Source organism: Chelonia mydas, chromosome 4, assembly GCF_015237465.2.
Source record: "Chelonia mydas isolate rCheMyd1 chromosome 4, rCheMyd1.pri.v2, whole genome shotgun sequence".
NCBI classification, from domain to species: domain Eukaryota; kingdom Metazoa; phylum Chordata; order Testudines; family Cheloniidae; genus Chelonia; species Chelonia mydas.
In genome coordinates, this window is record NC_057852.1 from 88,459,322 (window position 1) to 88,473,842 (window position 14,521).

At 39.9% G+C, this 14,521-nt stretch overlaps 2 protein-coding genes across 9 annotated transcripts in view; both read left to right on the top strand.

The window, feature by feature from the left end:
• PPAT (phosphoribosyl pyrophosphate amidotransferase) overlaps nt 1-5,695 on the top strand; it is a 70,133-nt gene extending 64,438 nt beyond the window's left edge. For both annotated transcript variants that reach the window (XM_037897709.2, XM_037897710.2), the window contains exons 8-11: nt 1,714-1,841; nt 2,174-2,395; nt 3,676-3,796; nt 5,298-5,695. In XM_037897709.2, coding sequence (XP_037753637.1) covers nt 1,714-1,841; nt 2,174-2,395; nt 3,676-3,796; nt 5,298-5,473 — 647 coding nt within the window. In that variant the 3' untranslated portion in view covers nt 5,474-5,695. The remainder of the gene's footprint in view (nt 1-1,713; nt 1,842-2,173; nt 2,396-3,675; nt 3,797-5,297) is intronic.
• A 4,327-nt stretch (nt 5,696-10,022) lies between these two features.
• AASDH (aminoadipate-semialdehyde dehydrogenase) overlaps nt 10,023-14,521 on the top strand; it is a 52,641-nt gene continuing 48,142 nt past the window's right edge. For 2 of the 7 annotated variants that reach the window (XM_043546184.1, XM_043546186.1), the window contains exons 1-2: nt 10,037-10,173; nt 13,836-14,085. In XM_043546184.1, coding sequence (XP_043402119.1) covers nt 10,134-10,173; nt 13,836-14,085 — 290 coding nt within the window. In that variant the 5' untranslated portion in view covers nt 10,037-10,133. Of the gene's footprint in view, nt 10,174-10,201; nt 10,834-11,876; nt 12,019-13,835; nt 14,086-14,521 lie in introns of those variants that run through there. The other 5 variants (XM_037897716.2, XM_037897717.2, XM_037897718.2 and 2 more) reach the window with 5 other exon arrangements.

Below are 14,521 nucleotides of genomic sequence, written 5' to 3' on the forward strand. Positions count from 1 at the left end.
TGGGGGACTGTATCCTGGAAAGTAATGTAAAGTAATCCTGAAAACAGTTGAGGGGTCACAGTGCACAAGATGCTTAACATGGAGCTCACACTGTGATGCTGTGTCAAAAAAGGGTTAATGCGATCCTTGGATATATAAACAGGAGTAGTGACTAGGAGGGAGGAAGGAAGAGATTTTTCTCTCTGTATACATTTAGTGATGAGTCCAATACTAGAATACTGCATCCAGATCTGGTGATCACATTTTAAAAAGGATGTTGAAGAATTGGAGAGGGTACAGAAAAGAAGAGCCACAAAAATGATTCAGTGACTGGAAATAAAGGTCTTGCAGTGAGAGACTAAATGAGCGAAATATGTTTAACTTCTCAAATGAAGATCGAGAAGTGTTTGCACTTATAACACAGTAACTTTCTGGGGAGAAAACCAGGAACTAAAGGTCATTTTAATCTAGTAGATAAAGGCATAACAAGATCCAATGGCTGGAAGTTAAAGCCAAACAAATTCAATGTGGAAACAAGGTGCAGTTTTTTAAAAGTGAGAGTGATTAAGCAGTGGAACAAACTACTAAGGAAAGTGGTGGATTGTACATCTCTTGATGTCTTTGAAACAGCACTGGACGCCTCTCTGGAAGTTATGCTGTAGTCAAACACAAGTTATTGGCAGAGGTGATTTAAAGAGCCAGGGGCTCCCCGCAATGGCCGGAGCCCCGGCCCTTTAAATCACCGCCGGAGCCCTGCCGCCGCTACCCCGGGGCTCCGGCAGCCGGACTCAGGCAGCGCTTTAAAGGGCCAGGTGCTCCTGCCCACTGTGGGGAGCGGCAGGGCTCCTGCAGTGATGTAAAGGGCCAGGGGCTCGGGCTGCTGCGGGGAGCCCTGGGCCATTTAAATCTTGATTTAAAGGTCCCACCTCTTCAGGTTGAGGCCACGCCCCCACTCAGGACTCCAGCCTAACGGTAAATCCTTTAAGTTACTTTCACCCCGGTTATTGGAATCAGTACCTGGGTGACTGGATGAAATTCTGTGGCCCGTGTTATTCAGGAGGTCTAACTAGATAATGTAGTGGTCCCTTCTGGCCTTAAAATGTATGAATATATAAGATACTATTGTATCATTTTAGACAACATTTAAAAAAATATTTAGGACTTATTAAAGCATTTGAAGTGTGGCTTATCTTATCTTTCCTTACAAGAAGCAACCATTCCTGTGGATCCTTCTTTCTAATTAAACTTTCAGTTCTGTACATTTTCAGTGTACATGGAGCTATCAGTCTTGTCCTATGATCAGTACTTTGGTAAAGCTCTCATAGGACAAGCCTCTATTCTGTGCTAATGTCAAGCTACTTAGCAGAACCATTTGATGCAAGAACAAAAACAGGATGTGGAGAAAGTAAAAATTCAGGTTCAAATCCTGCTGGTCCTGCTCAAGTGAATAGTTCTGTTAATGTCAGTGGGACTGATCACCTGAATAAGGCAAGAAGGATTTGGTCCTCACATTGGGCTGAAAGATGGAAAGCAACACGGATATTATGGGAGGAGATGAAAGGTGTAAGGTGACTTGTGGTGGTGAATATTTCTCATTACTTTTTAGAGGCTTCCTATTTACCTAAAACTTACTGTAGAATTTATTTGATAGGAATAGTTCCTGTACTGTGCAAACTGAAAGTTAAATGATAATTACATAAAGGAAAAGAATTATTATCTCCTCAATGTCCATAGGTCAAATGGTGTATTCAGTCAGGAGAAGATGCGGTCAGCAGCTTGCTGTTGAAGCACCAGTGGAAGCAGACTTGGTTAGCACAGTACCAGAATCTGCAACACCAGCAGCACTAGGTTATGCACAAAAGGTATTGTGGCTGGATTATTTTTAATATTTATTTCTTCCCCTCCCCGCCAGTGTTTCTAACTTTCTGTGAAATACGCTAGACTCTCCTTTACAGTAAGTTAGTGTTGGTGTTTTCCTCCTGTCAGATAGTGTATGTGGGTCTTCTGTGAGCTGGGTTTCATATTGTGGTATGCTGCACCAGTGCACTGTTGCCACTACGTTGGTCAAGCTAAAGGCCTTTGATTAGCCCTAATCTGCAGGTCATCTTTTAAAAAAATCTTTACAATTCCTAATCCTTATTTTTTAATGTATTTATTTTATTTAACTGTGTGTATAATTGTCTTTTGCTTGTAGTGTGGGCTGCCATATGTTGAAGTACTCTGTAAAAATCGATATGTCGGAAGAACTTTTATTCAGCCAAACATGCGGTTAAGACAGCTTGGAGTGGCAAAAAAATTTGGAGTCCTATCTGATAACTTTAAAGGCAAAAGAATTGTGCTAATCGATGATTCTATTGTGCGGGGCAATACCATCTCACCCATAATAAAGCTGCTCAGGGAATCTGGTGCGAAGGAGGTAAGTTCACTTTCAGCAGTTGTAATGCAGATGTAAAGGGAAATTTGATGGAGACACAAGTTGGAGTGTTTCAGTTACACGTCAGAATATTTCCCTTAGTGCACTCACAAGGTGTGGTAGAAAGAGAGCCATAAAAACAAAGAAAGAAAATGCACAACAATATGTAATAGTGTGAAAAGTTTCTTGTGTGATTCCTTGATCTTAGGAAAATCTGCAGCAGAAAAACTTGAATAAAGGGGGTACTGCTCTATTTTAAAGTAAGTATGCGTCTACACTAGTGAGCTTACAGCGGCATAGCTGTACTGATGCAGTTGCGCTGCTGTAAGATCGCTTGTGTGGCCACTCTATGCCGGCAGGAGAGAGCTCTCCTGTCGACATAAAACCACCTCCACGAGTGGCGGTAGCTGTGTCAGTGGGAGAAGCTCTCCCATCAACATAGCACTGTCCCCACCAACGTTTCTGTTGGTGTAACTTATATTGCTCAGGAGTGGTGGTTTGTTTTTTGTCGTCCCCCCGCCCCGTGAATTAAAATAAATTATACTGACAAAAGTGGTAGTGTAGACATGGCCTAAGATGTAACTGACAAATCAAGAATGAATGGAAAACTGATAGTTTTATCTAAAAATCAGTGTGGCGGCTATATATTTCGACTACTTATTCCTGCTGTGGTATTGTTTTTAACCTTACTTCTTAGGTAAATTAGGCATTTGTCCTAAATATCAAGAAAAATATTGCTTCTCTTTTAATTTGTTTCTTTGATTTACATATGAAATAGAATGTGCTAGTCTGTCACAGAAGCAAATGTGCTTTGTATAACCAAAGCTGTCAATGAGTAGACACTGCCTAAGCACAGAGCCTGTGAACGTTCACACGTGTGCTTATTTTTATTACCATGAGTAGCTCTGTTAATTTAAATTGGATTACTCACACTTTAAATAAAATCTATTTTTAATAGAAAAGTTGTGAAGACAAAATAGTTTTATTTGAAAATTAAGAAGCCATTTTAAAGGCTTTAATAATGTTACTTCTTAAATTTCTTTACCTGTACTGATATTTTGGAGTCTGGAGAGACTGAAGACCCTGATCCTGAAATGTAATGCACACAGTGGATCCTTATACGTATGTGGGGCTCCAAATAGGGGCAGGGCTTTGCCTTTGCTGATCACCTTTCAGGGGTTGGGGCTTTCGTGTCTGATTATAACATTAACTAACAGCAATGACTTTTATCAAGGTGCAAGTTTTTACTGGTAATGTAATATTGAAAATTCATTTTCTTTCAGGTGCACATTCGTGTGGCTTCACCTCCCATAAAATTTCCTTGTTACATGGGAATAAATATTCCAACAAAAGAAGAACTCATTGCCAACAGACCTGAATTTCATGACCTTGCAAAATACATAGGTAAATGCGATAGTTTTACCCCCCGCCCCTTGAGTTTTTTCAGTCATGAGGAAAAACATGATCACAAATTTTCAGTGGGGAAAAACTGACATCCCCGCTCTCCCAAAAAGAACAAACCAAAAAACCCCAAAACTGAGTTACTGAATTTTTTGTTGAACTGCTCACACCAGATCACATTGATACCAGCTGTATGTTTTGTCTGATGCAGTTTATAGTTCTTCCTTTACAATATATAGAGCACTCAAATAACTTTCAAAAAGTAAAAGACAAATACACTTTCAAAGTTCTAGTTGTTTTGATTCTTGCCAGACTTCCCAGAAAAACTCTACTTGTGTTGAGCTGTGGCATGCAAAATTTCAGGAAGATAAGTTGAAGAAGACAGAGTAGTGATGAAAATTTAAGCATAATAAAATATTCTTACTAAATTTATAAATGCTTGCTGGTTTTGCTTAAAACTCAAATTGTAGAATTTATGTAAATATTTTTCTTGAGCTGAAGGCATCTCATCTTAAAACTATAAGATTTAAACAAATAAAATAAATGCAGTGTATTTTAGAATCTTTACAGTAAGCAATATTTGCTACAGAACAAAAAAAAATGAGAACAAATGCCAAAATTATTATTTGTGCCATTGCAAATAACAGATGTGCATTATCATGATGGAGCAATAGTGATCAGTAATGGCTTGTGAATGGGCATGTCTATTATCATATATAGTATTGTGCTGTAGCAATGATTTTAAAAACTTACCAATTTAAAAACACAGCTGTAGTTAAAAGCCTTTAAACTTACAGGGTTTTTTTTATTGTTTTTAAGATTGACTTCATTGCTCCTTCTGTCTAATCTTTTAATCTGCCTTTCCCCCCCCATGGCATTAATTGTGATGGCACAAATAAAGCATTATGAATTTGCTGGAGGATCACATTTTAATATCCATTCACAATGTAATTAACAAAAGTGATAAAATGAGAGGGTGAAACACTCTCTCCTCCTGCTAGAGCATTCACGTGAACCACTTACTGCATTATCTCAAAGGCCCAATAGCCAAATACAGCAAGAAGAACAAAAGTCATGGATGCTCTGCTTATGTAACAAAGACAGCTTGAAACAGCTATGAGTGTGGCTCTTTCCAAGGTGAACTTGGAATAATTGCTAATTCAGGGAGGCAATGTGCTATGAGCTCAGAGAATCTCAGTGACCAGCTTGGATTTAGTTTCCATTTTGACAAAATGAGTAACACTGTGGTTCTCAGTCTTTTCCATACCAGAACCCCCGCCTCCTGTCTAGCCAACAAGGGACCCCTACTCCAGTTTAGTAATATGGAAAGGACAAGGTGATTGTGACCCCCTAACACCTTGTTTTATAGTCTTTTCCTTGCAGGGGAGGTGACCCACAAGGAGAGAACCCATGTAATATCATGACTACATGTTCAAGATGCTTTTATTTTGTTTAATACTAGTGTAGCTTTTAATGTTTCATTGTCTTCTTTTATTTCCCCTAGGAGCGGACAGTGTGGTTTATCTTTCTGTGGAAGGGTTGGTATCATCTGTGCAAGAAAGTATCAAAGCAAAGCAAGAAAATCAAAACAGCCTTAAAACCAATAAGTCTCGTGTTAGAAAGATTGGCCACTGTACAGCATGTCTTACTGGGGAATACCCAGTAGAGCTTGACTGGTGACTTTAATGCCCAAGTACCGTTGCTGAATGTAGTTTTTTGAATTGAGAAGTATGTTGTACCAAACAGCGCATAGCATCTCCTTACATTTAGCAAGCCACTTAAAGCTAGTGATGTCTAATTGCTGTTACAGACATGTCTTTGCAGACTTTCTATAAAGTTTATGATGACGAAAACCATATAATGTAAGTACCTGGATAAATAAAATAAAAATCACGGACAATAGTGCCTTTTATTTGGGTTTTTTTTTCTCGTGGATGTAATGTAAAAACCACCCGGTCTTTTGGATTACTTAGTTGTCCCAGCTAAACTGTTTTTTGTTTTAATCTTGTCAAGGAAGTTGGATGTTCTTTTTAGGCTTATTCACAAAATTGATAAATTATTTAAAAAACAATTTAGGATACAGCTCATGGATCATACAGAATAATTTCTAATTATCAAACCGTATTAGTACAAAAGAAAAAGGTGAACTTTGCTTTTTTTGAAGAAAATGCCCAATTCTGAAGAGTTAAATGGCTTTCCAAGGAATTCTTATCTCATACTTTGTGGAATATTATATTGTAAAGAACAGGAGATGTACTTAAGTGTTTGGGTTTTTTTGTTGTTTTTTTTTTGCTTATGTTACTAAAAGGCTTTTATATTCAAGCTATGTATCTACATCTAATATGTGTCCATATTCAGTGAACACTATCTTTATAGCATGTGACCTTAAAAACAGAAGACTCAGGAAAATACTAAACAAAAAATCTCTCTAATTTGATATTTTCTTAATTTAAGCATATTGAAGCCCAGCATAATTGCTTTTAGTATATGTCATTGGGATATGACAGGGAAAACTAGTTGTGATATTTACAAACCTAGAAAGTATGATTAGACCTGCATTGCAAAGTTGCTAACTTTCTCCATCACTTCATTATTTTATTTCAACATAAATCCTTAAAAATTCTGAGGTCTGAGCTAATGTGTTTTTATAAATGGGCCTTCCAGGTAGAATCAAAAGTAAAATAACATTTTGCTTAGCTTGTAACCAACATGATATGTCAATAGAGTACTGTAAAAACTGCAAAAGGGTGGAGGAATGAGTTTTCATGAGAAATACACCAAGTTGTATTTCCAACTATTAGTCTACTGCTTTCCAGCAGTACTGTATGGGTTACTGAATGTAATGTTTTTATCATGAAATGAGTGGGTTATAAAGAACACTTACATTGGTTATGAAGTGGCAAAATGCATTGTATTTTTTAAATAATGTTACAGATAACAAAGTGTATACGTCTCAATGAACAGCTAGTAATTGGCTAAAATGAACACCTTTCACAAAACTATTAATTATGAACTTACACATTTTTTTAAATGTTTACTATACCTTAGACTTTTCTTATGTATGTCAGAAACTTAATTTAGATGTTTTTAATGTTTTTGGTGTTAAGGTTGCTTGTAAATACTGTTTTACAAAAGAGAAAGTTTAGAAAGTCTCCCCCTTTATTCCCTCCCCCCCCCCCCCCAAGTATGATGTAGTTGAGAGCCAGAGTGATGGTGATTAAACCTCGATCTTTTGACTCAAGTATTATTAGTTGTGTGTGATACATAACCTCAGAAGTAACGCCCCAATTCAGCAAAGCATTTAAATAAGGATTTCACTTTAAGCATGCTTTTGAAGTCACTGAGATTTAAGTACATAGCTAAGTACTTTGCCTAATGAGTATTTGAGTTAAGTTTAGGGCCTGCTTCCACTGAAGTTTAAGGTAAGACTCTTGGGACTTTAATGAGAGCACGATTGGGCCTTTACCTTGTTCCCCACCAAGCTCAGGTCCACACGTGTAGCGAGAGGCTCGCTGCATGTCCATCTTCTGTCTCACCAAGAAGTGGGTAGTAAGCCTCTCTTACAGAATCAAACAGTGGCATCCCACAAATGGAAGTGTGAGGAATGATGGTACCATCCCATGCCAGCCTGACCCTTCCTACCTTAAGGATGATTTAGGGAAAACTCTGAGATCTTTGAGGTTTTTTCTCCCTACCTTTCCTCCACCCCCAAAAAGCAGGTATTTCTATGGGAAGGACTTGGAGTAACTTGGTCCTATATCCTATCCTTTTACAGTGAGTCCTTTCCACTCTAGGATAAGAACTTTATCTACAGCCATATTTAATCACAGATGTTGCCAAGAGGGTTTTAATCTGTCTACAATTTGGAAAAATTATGCTTTTTGGCAAACAAAATTATATAGAACTTGTGCATGTACCCTAGAATGTGCTGTAGCTCACAAAAGCTTATGCTCAAATAAATTTTAGTCTCTAAGGTGCCACAAGTCCTCCTTTTCTTTTTGTGGATACAGACTAACACAGCTGCTACTCTGAAACTTGACTAGCATTGTTACTTTTAACTGTAAACACAGTTTGTACATTTAACATGGTTCTGATTTCATTCAGGACAGATTCTCTAGTGCCTTAACACTTAAAGATCAAGTGTTCTCCTTTTCCCACATATACTGTTGTGATGTTCCCCTGGAGTTGTCTGGACTGGTGATCAACTAGGTCACCCCAATCCTTGACTCTGGGAGCCAGCCTTACCCTGCTCTGCTGTGAGAACCCCCACTCTGGGCTGTTCACGCACACCCTCTGGCAGGTAAGCTGCTCCTTGGATTGTGCAGCCAAATGACACTAGCCAATATCTCCGGTCCCAGACACAACCCTAGGAACCTCTGTCTTGCAGTGTCCAGTTATGCCCACTGGATGCTGCAAGTTTATAGGAGTTCGTCAGTTTAACAAAAAAATTGATATGTACCAGGCTTGTTATCCCAAGGGGAGTGACACTCTTCAAACCAAAGAGATTTTTAAGTGATTATAAGTCAAAGCATAACAAGTCGCATTTGGTCGAATGAAATAAAAGCAAAACACATTCTAAGCTGATCTTAACACTTTCAATGCCTTTATAAACTTAAATGCTCCCCCTTTGATCAGCGCTTCAGTCACTTGGTGTGGTGTCTGTAGCTCTCTCCCTTTTATCATGTTCGTTCTTCCCTCTTAGCTTTGCCCCCCCCCCCCCTCCCCTCTGGTGAGCATTACTTCATCGCATTCCCAAACTGACCAAAGGAAGGGGGGTGACTCACTCAAGAGTCCAACTGATCCTTTTGTTGTTGCCTAGGCCAGTGTCCTTTGTTCCTGTGAGGCTGGGCCCCAGGTTTGTCCTATACATGCCCTGATGAGGTGTGAACTGCCCCTCTGCTGCTGGACAGTATTTGCCTGGGCTTGCTTTAAGCCATGAGGACACATTTTCAGCCTCAAACTTATATACATTACCATAACAACAATGCTCAGTACATCATGAGCCTTCTGAAGACACTTGCCATGACAAACTTTGCATTAGACACCACACAATCATAAGGATGAACTTGGGGGTGCTGGGTGTTCCCCCGAGATACAGAACGTCACAATTGTGCATTTTAAAATGTAAAAATGACTATATGACTATAAAGGGCTATCATAGTATCAGCCTCTGCATTTAGAGGCAGAGGTTTTGACTTTCACTTGTGGCTTACACCAGCCTAAGAAAAATCAAGACCACAATGTTTCTTGTTCAGTGCATGGTATGGTAGCTTACTTGTATGCAGTTAAAATTGCTTCCTAAACTTTTTCCCTTCCTAGTTTCTCATTTTGTTTCCTTCCACATACACATTTTCCTTTGACACAGTTCATCTATCAGAATAAAGGAGACTAGTTTGCAGTGGATTCTGCTGACCGGTCAATATTTTTTATGGTGTTCCCTCTTTTCAAACATACCAAGAATCTGCATCAAAGTTCTGATTCATTCCCGGGCACAGTTACTTATATATAGCCAAAATTGCTTTAAATTTTTTAAAAACATTGATTATATTACACTCCTAAAACTTTTTCAGTTTACATAGGCTGTCACTGGTATTCAATCAACTAAAAATAATTTTCTGCAGCCTAAAGTTCTAGCTACTTCTCATTTCCTATGTCATCTTGGAGTGTGGTTTTTTTTTTTTAAGAGCCAGAACTGTAAATAGCAGACACAAAAGATCATGTTTCGCATAGTCATTTTATTACACTTTTTGCAAGAGTGACTGTTGAGTCCAGACACAGGGTGAGTAACGTAGTATCTGTTAGTGGCCGCTGATGCCTCCCAGTGCGCCCCGAGCCAGCAGGGCGCATGCTCCGCGGGGGGGAGGCACTCACTCGACTAAACCCGGCCTTCCCTCTAAACGAGCTGAGAGCTGCGGACTGTCCTATCTCCGCCGCGGGGGGGGGGGAGATGGTTTATCCCCGATCACCAGGAATCTCTCTCAGTAGAAAGAAAAGGAGTACTTGTGGCACCTTAGAGACTAACAAATTTATTAGCGCATAAGTTTTCGTGAGCTACAGCTCACTTCAGAGGTTGGTGTTGAGCTGTCCGCTCCAAGACCCGCCCCCCCTGCTGCTGGGAGAATGGAACAGCCCGACGCTGGCGCCTCAGCATCCAATCAAAATGCAGCTACTAACCAATGCGAACACCGCTGCGCTGAAAGAGCTCCGCCAATCCGAAGTTGCCTAGAAGGAGCCTATCGGAAAAAGAGCTTCATTCAGCCAATCAAAAGTGGCGCATTGCTGTTGCCGCGCCAAGACTGGGGGCGAGCCGAGGGCGTTCCTTAGCTGCTGCCGCCGCTCAATGGCGTCGCGGCGGCGGCCTTGGAGAGCGGCGGGCGCAGGTGGGTGCGAGCTTCGGCGGCTGCTCTCGGGCAGGTGTCGGCGGGGGGAGCTGGCCCGGTGGGGGTGGTGGAAACGGACCGGGGCACGTGGCTAAACCGCTGCTGGGGCTGAGGGTTGTAGCCGCCTTCGTCCGAGCGCAGCCTCTCCCCTCACGCACCCGGCTGTCGGGGTCCCTAGGACCCCGGGCGGTGGTACCCTGCGTGGGCCAGAGGAGCCGTGGGCGGTAGCCAAGGCGCTGGGTCCCACCGCGGCCGGCGGGAGATTTAAACCGGTCTTGGGGAAGAGGCTGGCCTGGCGTCCCGCCCCTCAACTGTGAGAGGACACGGTGGGTGTGGGGACCCCAGTCTTGGCGCTCCGCGGAGCCGCTCCACCCTGAAGGAGGAGCTCGGTGGCGCTGGGAAGCGTGTCGCCGACAGGCCGTACTACCTCACCCACCTCGTCGCTCTCGTCTGCGGGGGCCCTGGGGCTGCTATCATCTGCAGAGTCTGGGCTGATGTGAGGTGCGTTCGAGGGAGACTACCGTTCCCAGCGTGTCCTGCTCTGTTTCCGGCCAGGCAATAGGTGGTCTGCGCTTGGATCCAGATGTGCTGGGATGTGTGCCCTGGACGTCCTTCTCGGAGAGAACAGATGTGTTTAACCCTCTTGCTAATTGTTTTGAGGTCTGTCAATAAATTGAATAAATAACAATCAACCAACGCTCTTTGCTTCAATAAATAATCAGCTTTAATCCAAGTATATTTCTAATTTCTACAGTATATTTTTGATGTAATGAGCAATGCTGATTGTGTCATACATTTAGGTAGTTAAATGTCATTTTGAAGCATATTCTTATGCTAGTTTCTATAGGTCATGGTTACTTTTGTCCAACCAGGTTGCAAAAACATTTATTCCTAGTTTAAGATGTGTGCGCTTGCAAGTAATCTGGTGATATATATTATTTTGGAAAACAATGGTTTATATAAACATATTGTAACATATAAAATGGAGTGATAGCCATTAGCACTGGAAGTTTGTGGCTTTGGTTACAAAAATATATTCCCTCTGTATTTCAAAAGGCAATGCCAACTCAACATTGCTAACAATTCCATAAACAATAATTTCCTCCTTGTCCCCCTGTCAATTTTTGTGGTTTTAAATTCAAATTTTTCCTGGTTTTTCAAAAATGTTACTGTGTGAAAGATCCACATACACTAAATGCTGGCAAATTCAAAATAAAACAAACTGAAGAGCTAGAAACATTTTTTCTCATTAATCTTAACAGAAAGCTCTTTTAGTTTTAGTGATCATGGGTATTATTTGTAAGTGTTCCTCTACCATGTTTATAAAAATATGTTGTTTAATGTTGATAAGCAGGCAAAAGTCTGTGTAGATGATTGAGGATATATGCCTCATAATATTTCTCTCACTATATAAGTCAATGCTTAGGCATGACAGAAAGTTTGGTTATCTTCCCTATAGGAAATTTTAGTTCGATCTCTCCTCTAACATTGGGTCTGTTTCTGCACCCTTGAAATCAGTGAGAATGTGCCACTTATTTTAATGCGAGAAAGACTGTTATCTTTATGTAATGTTTTGTGGTGGATATTTGTTTACAGTCAATGTAAATTGCCTGGGAATGGAATTACAACCTGCAGGAAAACTCCAGCAGTTATTTAACAATAATTGTATCAACTCTTAAGTTTTCTTGTTTGTTTCCTTCAAGCTCATGCAGAATTTCAGCTTGATGACATTGAACATATGTGGACAATTGTGATTAAAAAATAACCGAATTTGTGCAGTTATAAACATGTCGAAGAGTTTGTCATCAAATATTTGGAAGTAGAATCTATGTATCCTTCGTAACAGTAAGTAAATGATACATATGTATGAGGAAAACCTAGGAGATTTGGTTTTGAAAGCACTTTTCTGATTTTAATACCACAAATCTTCACTTTTATTTATTTATTTATTTAAATTACCTCTTTAAAAACTTTGATCTCTTCACTCCTTGGTGCACGGGATTGCTTTGTTTTTGAGAATTGTACGTGGTTCTTCTGCAGCAGTACACATCACTAATACTTAAGGTCAAATTCTGCTCACCTAATTTATATGCGAAGTCATATTAAAATCAATAGGACTGCTTGCACAAGTAAGGCAAACTGAACATAGTCCCAAATCAATGCAGACAGCTGGGCTCCTTGCATTTTTTAATTGTTTTTCATTATTTTGTTTTACCATGCTCACACACGTAATAAGATCTGCACAGAGAACACATAGAAGCCAGGCCCCAACCCATAAGTAGGGCCCTACCAAGTTCATAGTCCGTTTTGGTCAATTTCATGGCTGTAGGATTTTAAAAATCGTAAATTTCATGATTTCAGCCATTTAAATATGAAATTTCACAGTGTTGTAATTGTAGGGGTCCTGATCCAAAAAGGAGTTGTGTAGGGTGGGGCGTGTTGCAGTACTGCTACCCTTACTTCTGTGCTGCTGCGGGTGGAAATGCTACCTTCAGAGCTGGGCAGCAGGAGAGCGGCAGCTGCTGGATGGGAACCTAGTTCTGAAGGCAGAACTGTCAGCATCACTAGCGCAGAAGTAAGGATGGTAAGGACCCTTACTTCTGCGCTGCTGCCTGCAGAGCTGGGCCTTCAGTCAGCAGCCACTGCTCTTTGGCCACCCAGCTCTGAAGTCAGCGCAGAAGTAAGGGTGGCAATACTGCAATCCCTCTAAAATAACCTTGTGACCCTGTGCAATTCCCTTTTGGGTCAGGCCCCCCAATTTGAGAACCGCTGGTCTACTCCATGAAATCTATATAATATAGAGTAAAAGCACACAAGACAAGATTTCACCGGGGGGGCGAGATCAGATTTCACAGTCCGTGACATGGTTTTCATGGCAATTAATGTGGTAGGGCCCTACCCATAAGATCTCACACTGTAAAAATGGACTTGTCATACAAATGTGGTAATTACGTACTTGAGGAATGTGGGGAAGAAGGATTACTAAAATAGTGATGTCTGCAGTCCTTGTTAGAGAAAAACAGAACATTGAACTCTTGCCAGGTAAATAAAGAGGAAACTAATTTATAATTTATATTGTGTGTGTTTGTAATGTTTATGTGCAGACATACTCTGGTGAAGAAATCCTGGTTTCATTGAAGTCAGTGGGAAGACTGGGATCTTTAAATGTTATTTCTTTAAAACGAGCATTTCAGTTTACCTCTAAAGGATCCAAAATATACGTTTTATAAACACAAGCTTTTACAAAACTGAACACCGGTAGAAGTGGTTTCCTTTTAAACAAATCCAATAGAAAGTACTTCTTTCCATTCCCCCCTCAAAAGTAAAATAATTTTCTCCAGCATTTGCAATCTAAGCATTGCATTAGAGCATAAAAACCTGAAAGTGGAAATTGAATAGACTTTTTTAATTGTTCTAATTTTAAAAGTAAGCAAATAGTAAAATAAAAAAGACTTTTAAAATTCAGGTTAAGGTTTGTAATATGAATAACTTGTTGTTAAATGATATAGTCTTTAATTGGGCACTGTCCCTTTAAATAACTTTTAGAAGAGGTCTCATGCTGTTTTCTTGGATTTCTTTTTCACTAGACTAAGCTGCCTTTTATATTCATAATGTTAATAAAAGATTACAATGAATTCTGATCATTATTTTTATCTGTTTAGGGACTGAAGATTATGCACCTAAAATGACTCTTCAGGAGATGGTGCATCAGGCAGCCAGCCTGTATTCTGATAGAAAAGCAGTATGTTTTGATGAATGTAATAAGCCTCCAGTTTTCTACACTTACAAGGAGGTTGTTAGTCTTGCCACAGAATTAACGGTTTTCTTGCAACACTACTGTGATCACAGAGGAACGTTTGAAATAGGCCTGTACTGCTATCCTGGAATAAATTTACCATCTTGGATTTTAGGGTAATACTTCTATTTTACCTCTTGTCTTCTCTATAGTCAGTCTACACTAAAGAAATATATATATATTTTTTTAAATCAACAAACTTCAAAACCAGTGGAGCACTAGTAGCTAGACCCATATTAACTGATTTTATAAACTGGTTTAGCTGAACTGTTTGGAATGTTATGCATCCTTATTGCTGTATTGGTAAATCCAAGTGGGGGGTGTGGTGTTTTTTCTTGTAAAAAAAAAAAAAGAAAAAGAAAAAAAAGAAAAGAAAATTCCAGAGCACTTTGGCTTGTGGCTCTTAGATTCGCTAGCAAAGCTATTAGAACTTTTAAGTTCCCTGTACCAGTGCATATCTACGTAACTGTCCATGAATATGCAGCACATCTTTGTTTAAATGCATATCTACAGACAGAAGCATATAGTCTAATTTACGTGGTGTTTTTTTTT